This window comes from Diorhabda sublineata, chromosome 10, assembly GCF_026230105.1.
Source record: "Diorhabda sublineata isolate icDioSubl1.1 chromosome 10, icDioSubl1.1, whole genome shotgun sequence".
In the NCBI taxonomy this organism is placed as follows: Eukaryota; Metazoa; Arthropoda; class Insecta; order Coleoptera; family Chrysomelidae; genus Diorhabda; species Diorhabda sublineata.
The window spans coordinates 24,943,155-24,967,461 of NC_079483.1; the positions used below are offsets into that span (position 1 = coordinate 24,943,155).

General features: G+C 30.6%; 1 protein-coding gene and 1 long non-coding RNA gene across 6 annotated transcripts; one reads left to right on the top strand and one right to left on the bottom strand.

Annotated features, from left to right (window-relative positions):
• Nucleotides 1-4,556: 4,556 nt before the first annotated feature.
• On the top strand, nt 4,557-20,285 carry LOC130449755 (uncharacterized). 2 transcript variants are annotated; one of them, XR_008910496.1, is made up of 7 exons: nt 4,557-4,633; nt 4,768-5,913; nt 9,988-10,348; nt 12,476-12,747; nt 14,173-14,342; nt 15,323-15,529; nt 15,952-16,306. It is a non-coding gene; the product is annotated as an uncharacterized LOC130449755 (long non-coding RNA). The 2 variants fall into 2 exon arrangements; XR_008910495.1 differs by lacking the exons at nt 4,557-4,633; nt 4,768-5,913 and adding an exon at nt 18,775-20,285 and having other exon boundaries at nt 10,213-10,348; nt 15,952-16,117.
• LOC130449754 (uncharacterized) lies at nt 6,435-9,470 on the bottom strand. 4 transcript variants are annotated; one of them, XR_008910494.1, is made up of 4 exons: nt 9,046-9,378; nt 8,521-8,719; nt 7,189-8,460; nt 6,435-7,091 (listed from the first exon to the last, which is right to left on the bottom strand). XR_008910494.1 is itself a non-coding variant. In XM_056787744.1 (3 exons), exons 1-3 carry the CDS (start codon nt 7,348-7,350, stop codon nt 6,807-6,809), a joined length of 402 nt encoding a protein of 133 aa, XP_056643722.1. In that variant the 5' UTR covers nt 7,351-7,362. The 4 variants fall into 4 exon arrangements, 1 of the variants encoding a protein (XP_056643722.1); XR_008910493.1 differs by having other exon boundaries at nt 8,521-9,470; XR_008910492.1 differs by having other exon boundaries at nt 7,189-8,719; nt 9,046-9,328.
• Nucleotides 20,286-24,307: the final 4,022 nt, after the last annotated feature.

The window sequence follows — 24,307 nt, forward strand, 5'->3', positions numbered from 1 at the left end:
GAATGAATAGAAAATAAAATAAGTAAAATATAAAAAAATTAGTAAACTTGTAGAAACTATAATAATAAAAAGTTATTAATTGGAATATATATATATATATATATATATATATATATATATATATATATATATATATATAAGAAATTTAATAATATAATTCATAACTTTGTTTATTTAACTAATGGAAAAAGAAAATAATACAAAAATTTAAATTACAATCAATGTAACACAAATGAAACGTTTAAGACAATTTATAGAATTTTAAATAAGCCTCTTAGTGTTTATCCTTTAGAAACAAACCAATATGAAATGCATAATATTAATTATTTGAAAGTGAACGAAAAAATAATTAGCGAAAAATATTATTGGCCTAAAATGTTACAAGACGTAAAAAACTTTATTAATAATTGTGTTAAATGGATAAATATAATATAAACCCTTCGATTAAATGTTATTAAGATAGTAAATCTTTCATATTCAACAATAACGAGAAAATGTATCTTTCTCTCGTTACGGTCAAGCATATTCAATGTCAAGTGTGAATGGAACCTCAGTTGTTGATAATATATTAAATTATGTCACTCATCACGGTTTACTTTACAAAATTACAGCTGATTGTGGTTCAGAGTTCAAGAACAACGACCTACAAGATTTTTGCAAATTGCACAAAATTGAACTACATTATACAACGTCTAAAAATAGTAATTCCAATTCACCCGTAGAACGTTTTCACTCTAGTCTTATTGAACATTTCAGATGTATAAAAGAAAATAATAAAGATTTAACTCCTAATCAATTAATAAAACATTCAATATTGGCATATAATAATTCGATTCGCTCTGTAACACAATTTACACCATTTGAAATTATTAAAGGTCATATAAATAATCCCGATCGTTTAATAATATCCAATTATATAAAAAATCACAAAGAAACGTCAAAATTATTATATGAAAAAATTTAAGATAGAAATGCTAATATTAAAGAAAAAATAATAAATAAGAGTAACGAAAACAGAAATGATCCACCTTAGAAACAAATGAAGGAACTTATCACAAAAACATAATTAGAAAACCAAAAAGTAAAACAGAAAAATTGTTACAGGATAATGAAGCTGACAATAGTATTAATATATTTATCCGCACTTAAGATTAAAAAGAGGATTAATAAATGCAGTAGGAAAAATAGATAAATGGCTTTTTGGAACTCTAGATTCAGACGACGAAGAAAGATACGATAATGCTATAAATGTTTTACAACAAAATCAAAAACATAATTCATGAAATAAATTTACAAATATCGCTACACAAAAAATTAATTAATCATTATAATAAATCGATAACGACTCTATGGAATAATCAACAAAAACTTTCTGATAATTTAGAGAAATTTCACATTTCGATCGAAAATAAAATAATAACTTTGAATAATTTTATAACATTTCACAGTACAATTTCACAGATTAATCTGGACTGTCAAAGTTTGATTACATTAATCGATAATATTGAAAATGCAATAACATTTTCTAAATTAAATACGATTCACAGTTCTGTTATATCAAGTCAAGAATTTTAGAAATGATGAAATATTTAAGTAATATTTATAATGAAAAACAAATCCCAAAATTTAATAATATTTTAACGTATTATCTCTTTCTTGGTTCACAAGTAACCTTTTCCAAATCTAAAATAATTTTTGCTACCCATGTTCCAATCCTTAAACCTAAAACCTATGAATTTTTCCATTTATACCTTATAATCCAAAATCATACGATATTTATCCCTCCTCAACCTTACTTGGCCAGAAATCAAGAAGAAGTCAATTTTATTAAAGAAGAATGTCCAGCATTAGAAGAAAAATATTGTTGTAAAGAAACATTTAAGTTAAAAGACAATTGTACTATTGAACTTTTAAACGGACACTCTGGTGAAAACTGTGTTGTTAGTGAAATAAATCTTCAAGAAACTATATTGGAACAAGTGACAAATAACGAACTTTTAGCAATTCCAAATTCAGAAACTGAAGTGATTTCTAAATGTGTTTCGGACCGTTATTTGAAAATAAGTTATCCATCAATTGTAAAAATTCCAAAGAACTTTAGCATTCAAATAGAAAGTGAAATTTTCTCAACTAATATATAAATCAAAAAAGGAAAATCGATAATATTAACGAAATTAAACTTCAAATTTTTAAATAATCAAATTTATAAATCTCCTAATTTAACTAATATAGATTTTGACAAATTATACGAAATCAATAAAATTGCTAGAAATATAAAACCAATTCATGAAATTTATAATTCGCCAAACCATGTATCTATTGGACTATTTACTATAATAATAATAATTTGTGTAATTTTCATAACATATTCGTTAATTCGTAAATATAAAAGTAAATTTGTAAGAAAACAGAAATTTGAAGAAAAGAAGAAAGAAACCATCGAATTAGAAGAGAGAAGACAACAGGACATGAAAAATACCTCCGTCATTTTTCATTCTTAGGGATGGAGGAGTTACATGAAGAACATTCTCGAAGGGCATTTTATAAAACGCAATTGTATTAAATATAATAATAATAATAATAATAATAATCTTTATTAATAGCACTTGGCTAGAACATATACATATACAAAATTCCATATTCACACAGAAAGAAGATAAATAAATCAAATACAGTACTTCCAGATAAATAGCTACCACTTATATAAAAATATTCTCTCTTATAAATGTTCTGCACAAATTCTTGAACTGCGACAGACTACCCGAATGCCTGACGCTTTCAGGCAGTTTATTGTATTGCTTTAAACCTTTGTAAAATAAGCTATTCTGGCTGAAATTAGTAGATACCCTATTTATATAAAAATTATTTTGTGACCGTGTATCATATTTATGTATATCTCTTACAAATTTACAGTTTTGGAGTAGGTGTTTAGGTACTAAATCATTCAACATCTTGTAAATAAATATCATAGTGTTATAAGTTATAATTTGCCTTACACTTAAAAGTTTTGTTGTTTTTAGCATATCAGTTATTCTAGCATATCTGTCACAGTTCAAAATCATACGTAATGCCTTATTTTGTTTTTTCTGTAAAATATCTATCTGGGTATTATTCATCAAAAATAACAATGTGGAACAAAAATAAAAATGTGGAGCAATGATAGTTTTATAGATAGTTAACTTAGACCAGCAACTCAAGTTTTGTGACGTACGTCCTAATACATTACTTTTTTTAGCAATTTTATTTGTTATAAATTTATAATGCTCAGAAAACGATAAATTTTCGTCTATTATACAACCTAGGTACTTATACTGTACTACCCTTTCAACCATTTCATTGTCTATTTTAACTACACTGTTTGCATTGAGAGTCAATACCTTATTTTTATTTTTCAGAATCATCAATTTAGTTTTATTTATATTAAGTCTGAGAGAGTTGATATTCAACCATTCAAATAAATTACTGAGTTCTTCATTTAGTGTTTGTATTATTTCATCAACATTATCACCCACAGTATATATCATAGTGTCATCAGCAAACAGCTGGATTCTACACTTTTTTATAGCCTTAACAATGTCATTTATATATAGAATAAATAGAGTAAACACTTCATCAGCATTTATTTTATTATAAATATGAATTATTATAAACAACTTAGTAATGTTTATAGTTAATACGCTTGAGAGATTAATTGTATTCATTCAACTTATTGTAATTTTATGTAAAATAAATTTTTAAAAATAATTTTCGAAAACCGAAAATTATAATTCCCATTATTTTATTTCTGAAATTATTTTTAACAAAAATTTTTTACCAATTATGATATACAGGGTTTTTCTCAACTATTTGTATTTTCTAATATAATATTAGAAAAATATCAATCATATATATGTTTTCCAGTAGTTTTCCAAAAAAAATTCCGTTGTTACAAACATATTTTTTGTAAATGCTTTGCAAAGTAGATTATATATATAAGGTGAGTCTTCTGTATTTGAGATTTAAAAAAATTCATTTTCGTAGCTATTTAAACATCAATCACTGTTACAATCTAAACTTATCTACAGGATGTCCCCAAAATAATCAATCAAACCAAATAGACGATATCTCATGATATCTAAATTAATTTTACCAATTCGTGTATAAAACTAGTTATTTATTTTTGTCTTTTAACCTGATATAGATGTTGAAAGAGTTACACAGAGTGTACCAAATAATAATTGATGTCATTAAAAATCATATTTTGAAATTATCTCGAACTGTACTGAATGTTGCAACTCCTTTACAAACCAAACATATTATTTAGTTGGATGGGAGCTCCTGTATAGTAGGTATACTGGATTGATCACATTTTCTGAAGAAATGGTAATAATTACACACACACATTGTTACAGGATAATGAAGCTGACGATAGTATTAATTTTACACACACACACTCTAACGAGACATTTTAGCACGCTACAAAATCAAATAAAAATAATTCCCTCACTCTGTACTAATAAACTAGACTGAAGCAACCTGTCTACACTCGTTTAGTCGGCGTTTTAGTTGCCGGTAAGCAGTGGTGGGAGAAACTACTTACTCAAATAAATAGAAATTGTTTCTATTCAATTGACTAAACAGTTTACTAAATTAGGTATTTGCGCAAATACTATTTCAAGTTGTTTTCACCATACAAGTAACTAAATTTAGCTACTTGATTTGGTAACTTGCTTTAGTTACTTGATACGTTTAAAATCGGCTATATTTTTAAGTTTTATGCATTTTTAGTTATTTAGTTTTGATCCTGTCAAAAGATAAAAAAGAAGAAGAGGGGACAGTGATAAAAACATAGTAGCTAGTAAATCTGATAATGAAAGTACTAATAAATAAAACTACTAGTAAATAAATATAGTTTTAATAAAAGAAGAAATTGAACAATAAACAACGAAACATAGTGTCAGAAGCGTAGTCGAAATTCGCCGACAGCTTAAAAAGAATAAAAAATAAAAGAAGCCATTTTCCCTCCAATAAATATAATAAAAAACGAGAAGTTAAAAATAAGAAAATCGTACGGATGTATCAAATGTGTAGTGAAAAATGGAATGCTTCAAGTCCCCGGAAGCGTTTAACGTACAGGAACCACATGGATGGTCCAAATGGAAGCAAAGATTTGAAATATTTTTGTTAGCTTCGGAAAAAAGCACTACTGAGGAAAATATAAAAGTAGCTGTTGAATATTCTTGTATATCTATAATACATTTGAAATAACCAAAAGTTCAAAACTAGATGATGTGTTATATTATAAGAAATGTAAGTATGAAAACAATTAAATTTAACAGCATACAGCAAAAAAAAGGTCAAAATATAGATTCAAGCAGCAAACTGTTTGTTTGTGTTTGTGTGTGAAAAGGGTCAGTGTAAAAGCAGCTATGCAGAGAGGATGATAAAAGACAGAATAGCACTGGGTGTTCTGGATAAATAGGTTCAAAGACACTTATTAAGAGAACCATCAATGTCATTAGGCAAGATGCTTCAATATTGTAGGAGTATTGAAGTTACAATGAAACATGTTGAGTTATTAAAAAGTGGTACAGAAAAAACACAAGAAGCTGATGCTCTTAAGTTTTTACGCAAATGTGGAAGATGTGTTTTCAGTCATCAACCTAGACAATGCCCCTCTTATAATCAAACTTGTGCAATTTGTCAACGTAAAGGCCATTTTGCTAAGGTTTGTTTTTTCAAGGACAAACAGCACCAAAACAAGTAGTAAGAACGAGGTAATTATTCTAATTCCAAATAGCCAGAAAACAGGAGGCAGGAAGAATATCGGTCAAATGAACAAGATGAAGCTGAGGTTAAGAAACTAACATCAGAAGTACAGGTTTTGGGCACTGTAAACTCAGAATTCAGATATTATAAGTAGGAACAATGCAGGTATTGAGAATTCTATTTTTATTAATGAGCATAAGCCAAATATTAAAAACAATAGTTGGTATGAACCTATTACTGTTAACAATATTGACAATTGACATTATGTTTAAGCTTGAAACAGGAGCTGAATCTAGCGTTGTACCTTTGAAATATTCTAATGATCTAAATGTTGATAAATCTAAAATTATTTCAACATCCATGACAATAATTTCCTATTGAAATTTTAAATCGAAACCTCTAGGTCACATAACACTTGAGTGTTTTTATATAATTTAAAAATGTTGAATTTTTTATAGTTGATTTAGAGTCAGAGCCTTCACTGGAGTTAGGTGATTGTTTACATTTTAACATGATATCTAGAGTGAGTATAGTATAGAGTTTTTTTCGACTCCCCACCCTCCTGATGAGATTTCGTAAGATTTTTCTTTACTACCTCCCCCCCTCCCCCATTCTCACGTGAGATTTTTTATAATGTGTTTTTGGCTGTTAAATTCATTGGATTTGACAAAAATACAAAAAAAACCAATTTGCTCTATCACTTTTATTAAAGACTAGTATACAATTCTGATTTGAGAATATTGCCTTAGTTAAAAATCACTGTGATGAAATTAAATAATAAATACTTCAACGTAAATTAATAAGAGATTATTCTAATTCAGTCCATGGAGACTCGTGCACTCTCAAGAGTGACTACTAGAACCAGGGTATTCAAATAATTTTCAATGAAATCATCTGCTCCTTCAACTTCGTTCTGATTGAGCCACTCCAAACCGTTGTCGCTTGCACCCAGTCGCTTGTCTTGTAACAATACGCTATGGTCGCAATTTAAGTGTTTGCACATCTCGTGCATGATGAGCCGCACATCGATGTTCCGTAACTTTTGTGATGGATGCGAATTAGATACCACATGTATTGCAGCATCTCTTTTCTATATCGTGACCTAAATTTGGACAATAGAGGTCATAAGGCATGCTTGTGAAGGTGTGTAATGGTTGAATAGGTAGGCAGTGGCGAATTAAGAATGGTGCAAATGTTTTTCCATCATGCTGTTCAGGATCCGGAATCGCCGGATGTCCATTAACTTGAATGGAATATGGAGGTAATAAAAAAAGATCATGTAGAAGTACATGTAAAGAACTCCGACGCGGACTGCAGCACTGCTGATCATCGCATTTTACAACCTAAAATAATAATTATTTTTGATTATTTATAAAGATGCATTTGTCGGCATGGATGCTTGTTAAAAAAATATTTTTGAAAAATGGTAATTTTGTTTACCTGAAGTAAATATTGACTCTCTCTAAAATGCTCGGTGTACCATTCTTCAGCTGGAAAATCTGGAACATTAGAAATGTCGTTTCCGCTTTTTTGAAGTTATCTTTTTTTAAATCATCATTAATTGTTTTACCGTGGAGTCAAGATGTGACTCAAAAGAGTCATGGGGAAGAACAACACCTGATAGTTCTCGGCTAAGTGGAGCCATACGTCTCTCTACTCTATTGAAAGCACTTCTGCCGGGGGCATTAGTCCCAATGAATATTGCGTCAAATTCATATTTTTTAAAATGCTGTATTGAATGTACAATTACTTTCTGATATCGCGGGTTCTCATCGGGACCGCCATCGTTCGAAATAATAAGGACAGGCTTGACTTTATCGTCTTCGTTTTTCATTAATTTACCAAAAGGCTGAAGAGTTAAGAGAGTGTCCAAGTCTTCAGCTTGACTAGTTGCAGTCGAAGACGAGTGCTTACCACTTTGGATTGCTATATATGTTATTCCACTATATGAGACGGCTTCTGGCCGCCCCATGTCATTCGGTTTTACTTCACACAAAGCATAGACACTCGGGATCAATTTATGTCTTGCAGCAATTATAAAGTCATGATCTGGTAACGACACTTTATACTCAACGTGCATTAGCAAAGGCGCCTGCTTGTTTGCTGTTGTCAATCCTATGGGGACCCATGCTTTGTCATCTTGGGATAAAAAAGATATAGAATCAGAGCCAAGTATTGAGGCTACAGTTTCTAGTGACCTTATGGAAGCTACAAAAAAGTATTGGTCTTGGTGCGCTTTATGATGGTCTGCTTCAGGACGACTCAACTTCACCGTTACAGTCACTACGTGGTGCTTAGCCTACCGCGTATCTGCCCGTCTAGGCAACAGTCGAATGTAAGCGGCGCTTCGAGAAATATTAAATCCCAGCTCGATAAGTTTTTGAGTGAGCTCTGAAAGACTATGGACACTAGGAACAATTTCACAGCGACGCCGTTCCTCAGCTGATGCACCAAACATAGCTAAATCACTAATAGTTTTCAGCAATTCAGACTGCTCTTCCTCGAAGCGCGGAAGTCTAGAGCTTACTCGAGGTATCAACGATTTTGCTGCTCCAGGATTTTTAGAACACAATTCGATAATTTTTATTTTATCTATGCTTCATCGAGTATACTCTTTGGTTCTCCTTAGGTTTGAGCTGTTTTTCAAAATTATCAATTTCTTGCCGCAACTTCTCATCTCTCATCGTCGCTGAATTTTCCGTTTTGTAGCACCTGTAGGGGAAGAAAAAATAAAGAAAATATCGCACATACAAAAAAAAGGTAAACACTAACCTGCCAGTTGAGGTTCATTATCGTAATCTTGATCCATGAGCCGCTGATTATAGTGAGAAATCTCATTTCGAGTCACTGATTCCTCATGTTGAATAATCCGGATGTTAATTTCAGTTTGACTCGTGAATTCTAAGTTTGACGTACCTTGAGCGCTTGTATCAACTTGTGTTGAAACATTATCAGAGCTCCGAGTGTTTCCCTTGAATAAATGTATCATTATAAAAACTCAAGATTCACAAATTAGAGACGTTTAAAACAAAATTATGCATTTTTTAACTTTCCCCTAAGAAGATCTATATTTTTTTCTCCTCAGCACAATCTTGAAATATATTGTACATAAAATTAAATTTCTCCTATTTCTTATTTCTTAGACCTTTTGATATATCAATGCATCTAAATTTTCTTGATTTTAGGTCTCTAAAATAGCTAAAGAACCTAAAATAACTAAAATCAAGAATATTTAGATGAATTAATATTAAAGTTATAGCATAAATAGCATATAGAAAACAGAGGTATCTAACCTACCTTAGAGAGAGACCTTTTTTCCGCTGCTTCTCTTAGAAGCTGATCAATCTCATGCTGAATATGTTTCACCAAATCTTCTTTCTTTGGATACTTTTGTTTTGCTGTGTTCCATAACTTTACCACTTCTTCTTGACAGCATTTCTTTGTCTTGTAGATGTGTCTTTTAACGTTTTAATGTTTAATCGTTAAAATAGTATCAAAAAAGTTGTTAAATAAAATATTTGCGGGCATCAACAAAGCAGGTTATAGCACCTGTACTTGCGTCGCTGTTACTCGGTTCTTTACGCTGCGACATTCATCGAGTAGCGCGTATCGATACGGCTGGTCGAAAGCACATAAACAATCGGAGAGCTATTGTGCTACTCTGCGGAGTTCGGGGTAGTACAACAAACACCATTGTGTCAAATTTCGCATATATTTTTATTCTAGAAAAATTTCTTACTTCAATTTAACTTTACTTTCACACAATTTTACATGGTTTTCTATTGAAAAAAAAATACGTGATATTTGTTGAAACCTACCTCTCCCCAAGTGAGATCTGGAAAGATTTAACTTGACCCCCTCCCCCCTTCGAACACCTCACGTAATTTATGGACGACACCAAAGACCGTGGCAAATATTTTTTTCCGACTTTTTTGATTACCAGTTCAAAAGCTATTTGTTAATTGTTGACAGCTACTCTCATTGGTTGAAAGTTTTTCCTACCCAAATAAAACAGCTTTTACTATGATCAAGCATTGTAAGGATTTGTTTTCTAAATTTGGTGTTCCTGATATCTTCTATGCTGATAATGTTCCCTATAACAGTATAGAATTTTGATTTGGAGTTTTCTATCCTTTTTTATCACCAGTCAAATAGTTTTGCAGAGATGTATGAGAATGAAACATGCTTAAAAAAATGTATAACGTTTTCGATGCATCAATTTATATCGAATATTCCTAGTCCTGTCAAGAGATAGAAAAAAGAAGAAGATAGCATAGTGATAAAAAACATGGTAGCTTGAAAACCTGATAATGAAAGTGCTAATAAATAAAACTACTAGTAAATAAATATAGTTTTAATAAAACATATAAAAAAAAAGAAATTGAACAATAAAAAACGAAACAACATGAAACAGTTGATTGACTTGTATGCACAATACAGGAGTGAAGTTGGTACTTTCAAAGTAAAAATGGTTAAAATTATGAAGCTGAAGAAAGCCACAGAGTTTAAAAATATTAGCATCCAAATAACACCATTATGAATTAGTAAAAGGTAGTAGGAAGAAGCTTCAGAACATATGCGGAGAACCAGAATAAAACAGGTAAACCTTCGTATATTTAGTTTGTTATTTATTGTGATACAACTTGAAGGTGTATGGTAAATCAGTTTCTTTTGTTTAACAAATTAATACCAAACATTCATTTATTGTGAACCTTCAAATAACTCCTAATAAATAAAATGAAAAATTGAGGAATAAAAACATTTTTTTCTGGAGTTGTATTAGATTAGCCCATATTGTATTATCAATTTAAATCTGTTTATATAACTGATGGAAAATAATCTACATCCAATTGATTTATGAAATGAAAAAGGTTCTATTAGCAGCTGTTTTCAGTATGGCTGGGGATTTGGATATTTTTGCTGGTTTTTACTCTTGTTCTACTGTCTGTTGCTAAGGCAATCAGGAAAGTGAGTGGCATAGTCTATGTAACAGAAGATGTATGTAACAGAAGAAAACTTTATAGTTCAATATAATTATCAACTTATTTTCAACTAATTTTATATTATATTTAATGTCCACCAAAATGGATAAATGGGGAAATATAAAAAAACACAAAAGAGAAGGGCAATATAAAGGTGGCTATTTATTTATTCAGTATAGTGATGACATATGAGGGTAGTATATATATATATATATATATATATATATATATATATATATATATATATATATATATATATATATATATATATATATATATATATATTGTTGTATTCACAATAGTTACGTTGTACTCTATAATATTATTCTTTAGCTTGGTTAATAAATTATAACATACATATATCACTTACATTGTCAGTAAGGTGATTGATAGTAATGGTATATAGATCTCATTAAGCTGATGTTCTCTTTTCTGTTTTTGTTGATTTAAAATTACATTTGAAATCTTTTCGAGTATTGAATATTTCTTGTAGAAAATTGTGGGAAAGGGCGAAAATTGTAGAATGATTTAATGAATATGAGAGATTTTGGAATTCCTTAATAGATGTGGTATTAGCTTAATTTATCAATTGTATTTATTTAGGCTTTCCTTATTACATGTTGTTGTAGCTGATGTTTATTGTGTGAATCTATTAGGTGACGTGTGTGATTGGATGTTGAAATGGTATTTTATCCGTTATCGACTAATATCTCTCAGTATTATCATAGAGTGGTTCTGATAGTCAATTTGAAAATATTAGTTATGCACTTTTTCATTGAAAAATGCAGTGTCGAAAAAATGCAGTAGAATTTTTTAAAAAAGTGTATTATTCCAAAAGGAAATAGCAGAAACAAGTGATGCATACTATTTATAGTAATAATTAAGTTCGGTGGGTGTACAAGAAGAGAAGTTGCCAATTCGAGAAACTTATGAGAATGGGGACTTGGTCATTATTATGAAACCCTAGCATTATTGATACATGCATGGCCACAAGAGAAATAGGGTACGAAAGTTGCCCGAGAAGAATTGGGGTCGAGTAATGATGAGGTAACCGACTGCAAAAATTATTTTAGGGAATTGCAAGAACCCAAAAAAACCATATAAATTGATGAGTCCTGTTTATTCACAAATGATATACAATTGAGGACGCATCACTAGGTGTTTTTGGGAATTTGTCAAGAGGTTGGGAAATGTTTTTGTTTGCTGTGCCTTTCAGGAGAAAAAAAGTGTAGCTTTATATTATTGGCCAGTACTTAGAACCCGGAACTACTATTATGTCTGATGTGTGGAATTCCAATACCAAAACTACAAAAGTAGAAGATGAATTTTATACACTTCACTGTTAATCAGTTCACTGTTAATACGGAAACTGGAGCACATACATAAAGAGCAAAGAGAAGGTACAAGTACAAATTAGTAACATATCGGAATATGCTAGATACGTATTTGTGTGAATTTTTGTGGGGGAATAGCTGATTTTTTGTATAATTTAACACTATATTTTGCATTTATTTAAATCACACAAGCCTTATTCTTGTAGGCGCAGAAATATTGTTACATTATTGCATTCCATATGAATTATTAAAACTGTCATGTAATAAATGTTGAGGAGTAATACAAAATTTTGAAAAATATATAATATATATTATATATAATAGAAAAAGTGATCTTTTCCAAAAAAACATATGTGTGAAAATGTTTTTCTGATTAAATGTAATGTATAATTCTTTTTATTTTTGGGAAAGAAAGAGAACAGAAAAAGGCCTCTAACTTCAACTGAATGCTGACAGGAGTGGAAATTAAATTATTACTAAAGAAAAAAAATTTCTTGCTTTATCACAATACCCAGTAATAAGCAAACTATACATTTTGTGTCGCTCAACTGAAGAAGATTAATCACAATGAGTATTTGCTCTTTGGATGGATCGATATGACTTGATAATCTTACTAATCTCCTTTTATTCAATATGTAGTAAGAAAGCTACAAATAATTATTTGTATTGCTTCAGTACAAATGGTGAGTGTAATACATTTTATTATTTTCACCAAGTATTCTTCGATTTTTTGGGGAGTATTTTCATGAAAATTTGGAATGTCCAGAAACTTTTCTGTCAATTGCTAATAACAGATATTAGATGTTATTTTACCTTTGCTTTAATCCAAAACTCCATTTTAAGCAACTAAAGTTCTCATTTAAGATGAAATTGTCGAGTCGGTTTTTTAAGTATGGCACAAAAAACAAATTAGTTGAATTTTACCATAAATTTGTAAACTAGAAAATATTTTCAAAAATTGGTTCTGTTATTATATTCAAATTCATGTTATGACCCATTTTTGGGAAACATCAATTCAAGTTTTTGACCATTCTAATATAATTTTTGGAAAAAAACATTTCAACAATTTTTTTTAATTTATAAATCAAAACAAACACTTGAAATATTCAAAGTAGATAAATATAATAAAAAGCTTGAACTATTCACAAAAGATTATAGTGATATAATAATTAAATTGATATATAATTGAAAAAATTGAAGATACATATGAAGATACATAAATGTAATATACTTCTTTATACAAGAATGTATTGAGCATTCACCCTTCTATCTAATTATTATAATAAATATTAGCTGACCTGACAAACGTTGTTTTGCCATAAACATTATTTCTTAGGCATTATTTTGGTGTGAGCGACCCTTAACATATAGAGATATGAAAAATAGATGTTGGCCGATTCTTGGACTTACACTATATTCACATAAAAAATCACGAAAAAATATTTTCAGTGATCCCAGAGGTGATATGTTCAAATCAGTATTAAATATCTCTCAACTGAGCTTTGTATGGTATATCTAATGTTGTGGGCTGAAAGAAAAATCAGAACAATTATTACGAAACTCTTAAAATCGAAGGAAAATGATACTTTTTCATAGAAAATAAAGTAGCAGACCTATCAGTCTAAAACTAATACTCATTCTTATTATAATCTTCATAAAAACAAAATTAGAGTGTATTGAAAGTTCTTACATTGGCTTACCTGCAATCATTTAAACTGTTCTTTTAATAATCTTAGAATTGCCGATGAATGGCGCTATCTAAAAGTGAAGCTAATATTATTAACAATGAAAACGTATCATTAAATAAACTAGGTAATAAATCTAACAATTAACAACACTACTGGTTCAAAACTAATCCCCGTTGGAGGCGGGAAATCCAACATCAGGTTCGTTGGTCTGTAAATGAGTGGCGTGGGTTTCTAGGCGGACAAATAATTGGGCCAGTTTTTTGAATGAGATAGTTAATCAAGAAAAATATTTAAACTGAAAAAACGAATTGTGTCTTTTCTTTTAGAAAATATGCCCTTACTTAGTCATTTGTAGTGATATGTTCTTACAATCTGATGATTGCCCGGCATATTATTCCATATATGTTGTGCATTTTTTAGATCAAACTTTCCCTGATAGGTGGATAGGACAAGTTTATTTATTTGGCCATCCAGATCTTCAGACCTAACTTGCCTAGATTTTTATTTGTGGGGCCAAATAAAGGATCTTTTTTACACCAGGAACCTAACCAAAACCGAGCATTTGTGATCATCTTGTCTCTTGTAAAGATGTGAGTTTTTATTTTCATGTTATGTTTGGTTTCTATTTGAAATGCTTGAGAGGTGAGTGTGAAGAAATTTGAAGTTTCTCCCAAAAACAAGCTTGAAGCGTGGTTGAATGATAATTGATTGTATTTTTAGATTTAATGTATAAATCAGAATGTTTAGTATTTTCCCTCAAATTCTGCTTTTTTTTTCTGCCATCTCGTTTGATTTTAGATAACTTCGTCTGAACACCTCATGCTCAAAGATCCATAATTTTTGGTTTTTTATTGATAAAATGATTTATAAACTCAGCTTCATAGATTGAACGGAGATACTCAGGCTTTCGGAAATTTTATAATAATATGTTCTTTTATTTCATGAGCCAGGTCTCTCAATATATTTTGAAATAAATAACTTCTCTATATTACTTAATCCTTTGGTGTTATCAGCATTACTTTTACATTTTTCTGATGTACCAATATTAAATAATTTAAGTCTGTGTTAAACGATATCGATAGTGCATCTGTAAGAAAAAATTTATTACCCAATTTTCAATTCAATAAAGATATCATGATATCGTACTGTTCCAAATTTAACCTAATATTTGAAGTTTTAGATGGGTTTATTCTTATGATTCTTAGAAAAATTGTTACAGTCTTTTCATTACTTTCAAAAATCACAGTTCCTCTAAAAATATATTTATGAAAGTGCTCACATCTTTGTGAAATAGGAAGTAGCTTCGTCTGCATTTGACATAAAAATAGTTCCTTTGGTAATATTTGACTTCAAATAGGCATCAAATAAAAAAAATTAAATGTTCTTACTAATCATACAAATTAAATCGTTTTATTATCATAACAATGATGGCGTATTAACTATTATCTAATTTATCACTTAATTTTCAATAATGGGTAATTTCTATAATAATATTTCTCATATGATTAGACATTAGCTGAATCAAGTTCGATATGGTTTCTTTTGTGATGTTGAGCCAATTTTCTTCTAGTGCGCTCTGAGGTCGAGAATTGGTTTCCTTCAATTAATTTCCTTCCAGACTCCAAAATACAAGATTAATGAAAAGGAATTGACCGGCTGACTTAAGAAATGGTTAAAATGGACTGGAAAAGTCATTAACACGATATATAGGAGCAAAAAATGGATTCACTATGTAAATTTGGTGATAACCTTTGTACCGTTTGAGGGTGTTTTGGAGGTTAGTATATTTCCTGTGATCTCATATTTTTATTCTTATTTCTTTCATTAGCTCTATTCACCTTAGTTTTTTCTCAGTTTTCAATGGTGTAGTGTACATGTCTTCATTCTTATAATATATACATATCAATTCAGATGTATCTTGTCTCAATTTTTATTGATTTTTGTTTTAATTGTTTTTCAATTTCTATATTCATTGTTTTATCCTAATTAATTTTCTTTCGAATAATTAAGTATCATTGGGTTAAGATATGTTTTCTCTTTATTGTCATATATTCTGCTGTGTAGGTTATAGTTGGTACTGTTGTAAATTTATTTGTTCTTTTAGCTGCAAATATCAGCATTTTTATAGGTTATGTTTTTATATTCAATTCTATTCAGATATTCACATTTTTTTAATATATTTGAATCTATCTCTTCTAGGAGTGACCATCCCATGATCTTGCGGGCCACGTATGTTTTTAAAGAAAATAGAAAAAAAAGCCAATCTGTATACAAATAATACAATAAGTTATTGTGTTGATATTTCGGCGAGCCACACATAAAATTATATTAGTATTAATATAAATAAATACCAAAAACTTGGGAGGTAACATTTTAAACAGAATTAATTATTATTATAAAATAACTTGTAGTATTTAATAATTTCCCTACAAAGAAATGTAAACAAAATGAGTATTTACATATTGTAGTCTATGAGTTCTTAGCCTAACATAGAAAAGAATAATTTAATAAAATAAAACCAATATTATATCATTATAAAACCATTATAAACAAAGTGACTCATTTTATTTTCTCAGCATGTTGATACCAACGCAACGGTTGTAATAAAAACATTTTCCTACTTTCCTCACATCGATGGTCAATATATATTTGCCTCTATCTGGCAATAGAAAATAATTGAAAATTGTCAAATATTGTAGGGGATATCTCGTTTAAAATATACAATTTTTTTATATTCTTTGGAACTACATTTGGCATTTGCTGGTCTGTCGACGATATTATATAACCAAAATGCTGCTACTCTATTTCACAGGTTAACATATTTACGTGTGTACTCTGTATTTAACTATTGCATATTGTAGAAAGTGCAGGTAATAAAATATATGATTACTATACAGTGCTTTTCAGATAAAAGTATTCACCTTTAATAACTTTTGTAATACTGGTATTTAGAAAAAATCCAAAAACACGTCAATTTATGTTGGAAGGGGCAAGCATTATGGCTTATTTAAACTTACTGGAAAAGCCACCCCCTCACCCCTAGCAGCATCCCCTTTATTTTTTTAAATTACTTTTCATATTTTTTATGTAAAATTTGGATACTCCTCTTTGAGCTGATTTCAAAAATGTATAATACTTGTAGGTTAAAGTGGTTAGTTTATGAGATAAACAATTTTTCTTTTAAGAGCACAAATTTTACTTATTATTTACTTTCACCTTATTTGCCTGTACTAAAATGGGTTGTACAACAGTTCAAACTCTTTAATCTTTTCAACTGTGCTATTTATTCTACTTAAAAAATCCAAACAACAAAAAACTCTACTTTTTATTAAAGTTTGATATTGTCAACTAGAATTTGTAGTCACTATTGATAGTGTAATTTGATACATTATTTATTTTGTTTCTCTGAAATGGTTTACTCTTTGCAAGAAAGAATTGAAATTGTAGGTTTATACTACCAAAATAATAATTGTGCAAGAGCTGCTGCTAGAATATTTAACGAATTACATGACGGAAGACATGCAACTCATAAGTATGTAATTCAACTGATGGAGAAATTTACCACAACAGGGTCTGTTTGCAATAAAGTGCATAAGCGAGAGGGACTCGTAAATAACGAAGCAATCCAAGTGGCAATTTTAGGGCAAGTCAGCTTAGAGGCTTAACAACCCCAATCGTTGTCAACAATAAGTAGAGCGATCGGTGTTTCATCTTCTACAGTTTTCCGAGTTCTACATAAATTCAAGTACCACCCATACAAAGTTAAGTTGGTGCACGAGTTGAATGAAGATGATTTTGATCGTCGTCTAGAGTTTTGCGAATCAATGACGCAAATTATCAATAACAATCCACAATTGTTAAACAATATTTGCTTTTCTGATGAATGCTCATGGTCATTAAATGGCTTAGTAAGTAGGCATAATTGTAGATATTGGGCTGAAAGTGATCCACATATTATGCGTGAATTCCATACACAACATCCCCAAAAGTTAAACGTTTGGTGTGGTATCCTAGGTGACCACATTGTCGGACCTTTCTTCATCAACGGAAATTTAAATGGTGAATCATATCTTGAGTTACTCAGGGAAGGGGTTGACCCACGTATTACAACAATAATAGAAAATGATGATAACCTTTCCGAAGATTTACTGGTATTTCAACAAGACGGAGCTTCCCCACACTATGCTATGCCTGTCCGACAATTTTTAAACGAAACATTCCCCGCTCGTTGGATAGGTAGAAGGGGGCAGATGATGGAGTGGCCACCTAGGTCACTGGATTTAACACCCCTAGACTTCTTTTTATGGGGGTATTTAAAAACAAAAGTTTATGCTACCCAACCAGAATCTCTGGATGATTTACGAGAGAGAATAGAAAATGAATGTCGACAATTAAATCCAGCCGTATTAAGCAATGTCAGAGAGGCATTTCAAAATAGATTATACCATTGTATGGAAGTGAATGGTACTCATTTTGAACACTTATTGTAACTTCATAATAAATAGCACAGTTAAAAAGATTAAAGAGTTTGAACTGTTGTACAACCCATTTTAGTACAGGCAAATAAGGTGAAAGCAAATATTAAGTAAAATTTGTGCTCTTAAAAGGAAAATTGTTTATCTCATAAACTAACCACTTTAACCTACAAGTATTATACATTTTTGAAATCAGCTCAAAGTGGAGTATCCAAATTTTACATAAAAAATATGAAAAGTAATTTAAAAAAATAAAGGGGATGCTGCTAGGGGTGAGGGGGTGGCTTTTCCAGTAAGTTCAAATAAGACATAATGCTTGCCCCTTCCAACATAAATTGACGTGTTTTTGGATTTTTTCTAAATACCAGTATTACAAAAGTTATTAAAGGTGGATACTTTTATCTGAAAAGCACTGTATACATTTTTCTTCCAATACAAACTTAAAGGTATTTGTTTAATGAACAGGACAAAATTTTTAAATAAATATTTTTTTAAACACATCAAAAGGCTTAGTAGCTGAGCATAATTAAAGAAAGTATTTTTTTAGGTCTTTCCAATATTGAAATGCTCCTCCATCTTTTGGATGTCAACTACAATTCATTGATGGAAACACAAATAATAATGAAAGAAAATTTGTAGGATGCCACTTGAAATTATTGTATGCATTATTTGACAGGAAAATGATTTTTCTATACTCAGTTGAAGAGTAGTAGTATAGGAGCTAGTAACGTTTTTGAGAGAGAATTCCAGGTCAGTTGATTTTTTGATATGTCGTTCTTCTTACTCTTTCGGTTAGAGTCTGGGCTACCTAGCTAGCAGTAGCAGTTGTGTTTGTTAATGCGCATCCTACCTGTACAAGTAATAATCCTGAATTTTTTATTAATTATTGAACGCGTAATTTTAAAAGTTTTGTCTTTAGATAGGTCTCACAGACATACATTTTTTATTGCCAGGCATTTTCAGTGTGCGAATTTTTTATTCCTTAGAATCAAAAATTCAAAACATTTCAGAATGTCCGTATTTTTTATATTGTATTCTTTGAAGATAAAATAGTCTAAAGATAATTTGCCAAAAAAATTAAAAACTCATGTAAAGTATTGCCCTATGATGCTAGTAGTCAAAGAGAAAGAGAGAGAGTTGTAGAATATGATCAAGAATGAAACAGAAAATAATTTCAAAATTACGTTACTTACATTCCTTCTATTCAGAACAAATTTATATATAAGAAATTCAAACATTGGAACAGAAATAAAATTGGAATAAAGTTCAATTAGAGAGAAGAAAATTGAAAAATGCGTCATTAACGTTTTAAAATTTATTGAATTTATTGAAAATAAAATTTGATTTATAAGGCCTAACTTTACCTTTTCTAAAAAATGCTGGCGTGTACTTACATCCAGTAAGCACCTGGAAAAATGGTATAGCTTTCTATAAAGAGACACCAAGGATTCGGTACAGTTCATTTACGTTGATGTATCGCTGATGATTGCCTACACCCATATTTTTCCAAATTTTTGAAAGATGCGTTTGAATGATCCATATTTCCCAGAAGTATAATTTAAATATCAGAGTCTGAATAGTATATAACAAATTCTGCGTCTAAATCAATTTGACAAATGTGGAAAATAATTCTAGAATCAGCTTCTTCTTGTTTTTCACATGATAATGATTCTTCAGTAATTTTAATATAACTATGTTATTTACAATTTTTTAAGAATGACATTTATTAGAACTTCCGTAAATTGTTTTATTAACAATAAAAGTTATAACATTTCTTCAGTATCCCAGTGATTAATGAAAAAGTTAACAAGAGCTTCTTTGAATTGGATATTTTTGAGTTCTGCTCCAAAATTATGTGGCCGAACTTGATTTGGACCAATATATACCGGACAAGTTGATTATTCTCGGCGTGAACGCTCACAATCTTTGATAGACGGCAAAAAATGTTGGTCGAAGATAATGTCAATCCGAATAGATTTCTTATGGGAGATTGTACTCAGAAATTTTTTAGATATACCGTCATATGTACATCTTTCATTAGATGCAACAAAAAGAAAACATCAACAAGACAAACATCAAAAGATGACATTTGTTGCTCAACAGTGTCTATGAGCTTAGCTAACTGTGATGTGTTAGTTTTACAGATTGAACCATCCGGATGACACATTGATGTTGGCATTGGAGTAAGTGGGAATGTCAAAACTTTCTCGATATGAACCTTATGAGTGAAGGAAATCCCCAACATTCTACTGAATAGAATCACAACTCAACAATTTTATTCCCTAAATCAATTTATTTTTCTTTGGCGATTTAGCAAAATTGAAGACTTTAGTTTTTTTATTGGCTTCACAAAACTACTTTCATCTTCAACTCATTCATTGACAAATTGGTTCCTTAAATCATTAGAATTTTCTCATTATTTAGTAGAAAATCCGCAACCTCAGGAGAAGCAGGTCTTGAACTAGCAATCTTGTACAAATTCTCCTTATATAATGTTTGATCAAATCGATTTTTTTCGATTATTTCAATGAAATCAGCAATTTGTTTTCCATAGATTTTTATTCTATTGGGTTGTAATTTTGCTGTAACATCTTACCTTAAGACAAACATCCAAGACATGTGCGTTGACGTGCAGCTATAAAATTAGTAAAGTGAGCAATTCCACTCAGTCATTTTGCCACATCGGCATTTATAGTTGGTTCTAAAGTGAGAATGGCTTATCAGTTCTCTGGACTCCAAAATATCCTTTATTAAAATCATCTTTTAGTCCGGGATAGGTTTTACTGACATTATTCAAATTATCTGAATATTTTACTCAATATCGAGCGTAATTAGGTTGATTAATCAATTGATTGGGATAATCAATATTCGTGTTGATGAATAACAATTCCCATCATCTTAGTTCAATTCGCTATGGGAATTATTATCGATGTTTTGGTAAATCTCCACAGTATCATGTCAAGTTTCTTTTCCGTCCAAGGTGTCAATGTATCTTATCAAAATTGTCAAAGGCAACACCAGGGCACGGTGAGGAATTTATAATGATGTCTGGCGGACAAACTTGATACCTTTATAACGATGCAATTGTTGCTTCTGTTTCCAATTCTTCTAGAGTAGTGTAGTTACAGCAATCTCCTAATCTATTTGAAATATTTATTTTTTTTACTGCTTGTTGGACTTTTCATCGTCGTACCAAAAGTAATACGTTACCCAAAAAAAATGCATCAGCAGCAATGGAGGAACTCAATCCATAGCAATTTAAACCGTCTTTGCATTTAATATATTCACCCCCAATAAAAAATTTGAGGAATCGATCTAATTTATCTGGAATCTCACATTCGCTAGGAATTAAATCGCCAGTTTTATTTTTTGGTAGTTTTGATTTTTCAATTTTTAAAATAGTTTCTCGCAAGATTAATACGACTTTGTCAATAAGGTCGTTTTCTTTGAGTTTACTAATATCATCTTCTAATAAACTAGAATCTTTAGCAGCGCCGAGCCTAGGATATCCGTCGCCCGGGTGCAAGAATAAAATATGCCGCCTTATTAGTCGACATTTGATTAGTGAGGCGAGATATGAGGTAAATTTCTAGTCTAGTAGGATAGAAAAGTACCTACCTACGCCGGAAAAATATTCATTAGTAAAAATCGTTCTAGTTTGTGCTCTTCTGATGGCTAATATGTGAGAGTTATATATATATATATATATATATATATATATATATATATATATATATATATATATATTTATATATATATATATATATATATATATATATATATATATATATATTAATTAACTGGAACCGTGTTTTGATCATGAAATTTGAAAACGCATACACACACACACACACAAAAACACTCACACACACACAAAAACACTCACACACACACACACACACACACACACTCAAAAACACTCACACACACACACACCAGCTGCGATTAGTGTCTTTGTCGATTCGGATGTGACGTTTGTCATTATTGATTCTATTGCCGCCTCTGTCATGTATTTTTGCGCCAAGTTCTCCGGCATACCTTCGGATATGTACGCTGCTTGCTGTCAACTTTTCAAGTTCTGTGGCTTTTCTGTAAGTCTTGTTTTAACAATTGCTACAGCATTTGGTTCGTTTCCCTGTATGTTCAATTGCAGAAGCTCCAATGCGTCTAAAAATGATTGCAACTTGCGAGCTTCTCCGCTGAATTCTGAATTGACATTCTAATATTATCTGCTAATACCTGCGGCCAACAGGCTGGATCATTTAATAATTTCTTATTTACCTTAAGAATATCTTCACTAACTTCAGTTTGTGTATTTGCTGGCGTGGGAGTGTTCGTTGTAGCCTGATCCAGCGTGTCCTTTTCCCCTACTTCGGGCGCTTCGGCGTACGATTTATTTTCTTACAATTTTTCCAGTCGTTCTTCTTTGTCCTCAATATATTGAACATGTGGGTCTTGGCTACATGGAGGTTGTGGTTCTTTATTGCTCCTGGACACAAAAAACTTTTTTAATGATCCAGCTAATCGTTTTTTGTCTCTTTTTCTAACTTCCTTTTTCGGTATTGTGAACCAGAAAGATTCTTTCGACCATCAGACATCTAAATAATTGAACTATGATTAAAAATTTTGGCAAATTGTCTAATATAAAATAATTAAAACCTACCGTTCTGTCCGTTCACGATCAATGAATAAAAATAAATCAAATAGACACTGATCTCTTTCCCTAATTCGTAATATCGCAATCTTTACTCTTTGCTCTTTGGTTTTCAACTAATCAACTTAAATTAAAAAAGTTAAAAAAAGGCTACGCAAACTTAGATAAACACGAAAACACGGCATTAGAAAAATAAAAAAATCCCATATTCTCAAAGTCTGCAAAGAGTCTAAGAGTCAAAAGCCAAAAGAAAAGCCGCGATCCCTTTATTCAAGTAATCTATTAATATATTCTGTCATTGTTGAGGCAAGCGGCTTATTCTTACCTATTATCAACTATTTATTATCTTTCTTACGCCGCCCGATTTACCCGAACGCTCAACTCACTATTTTGGTATTGTAATAATAAGAAAACAATATTTCGGAGAAATGCCCCTACCAAAGAAAGACACTTTGCGCTTTGCGACTAAATATTGCATGATAGGGTTCTGTTATTTTTTAGACACATTTTGCCTTTTGCCGCCCCGTGTCAGTGCCGTCCGGGTGCCATGCATCCCCGGCACGGCTCGGCCCTGATCTTTGGGAATAATATTTTTTTCTTTTTCCTGGATATTACCTTAAAATTATTTTATTAAAATATTTTTGAATTTTTTTCTCGAGAAAATTATTAGTTATTAAACTAAATTCAGTCTGAGGCTGAAGTTTCTGCTCATCACATAGAGATGACAAAAATACTTCTACTTTTGTTAACAAGTATGTGGAATGTCTGAAACTAATTTATTATACTAATTTGAATAATTTAATTCACACAAATTATGAATTTTTTTTTATTTGCGGGTTCAAAATGAGTAATTTTCTGTAACAACTCTTCATGATTGAGTTTCTCCATTCACTCAATGATTTTTTGGAAAAGTTTTTTATCATTAGACAAATGAAGAATTTGTTGTTCACCTTTATTCGGTTTACGATCTTTATTGCAGTAAAAACAAACATTATTAAGTCGTGGAACTTCAATGTTATGTCAGAAATATCATGAAAAACATTAGTTTCGTTGATACTTAAATCACAAGTCGAGCTAATAGCAACATCTAATGTTGACTGACTATCTAAACTTGGAGCAACCATCTTCTGAAAGTACCGCACTGTTGAAACAATAATTAGGATGTCCTGACATGCACTGATTATTTGAATTTTAAGCAACATGTTCTGGTATTATTTCACTATTTAAACTCAGTTCAGAATCTCCTGATGTTTGACTATTTAATCCCGAAGAAACAACCTTACATGCGATCTCATTCACGTCTTTCGCAATAGTTCTACTAATATCTACTGGAATACTCAATAATAAAACGTGCGGACAAAAATATAAATTTTGAAACGTTAATGACGCAAATGTGTGTATGTGAGACCTATCTAAAGACAAAAAT

What these genes read in the sequence shown, in the direction of transcription:
- LOC130449754 (XM_056787744.1), bottom strand. Translation starts at nt 7,350, where the DNA reads ATGACTCTTTTGAGTCACATCTTGACTCCACG. An exon ending in AGTCACATCTTGACTCCACG is followed by an intron (nt 7,274 to 7,318) that starts GTAAAACAATTA and finishes ACTTCAAAAAAG; the next exon opens with CGGAAACGACATTTCTAATG. An exon ending in AGAGTCAATATTTACTTCAG is followed by an intron (nt 7,092 to 7,188) that starts GTAAACAAAATT and finishes TTATTATTTTAG; the next exon opens with GTTGTAAAATGCGATGATCA.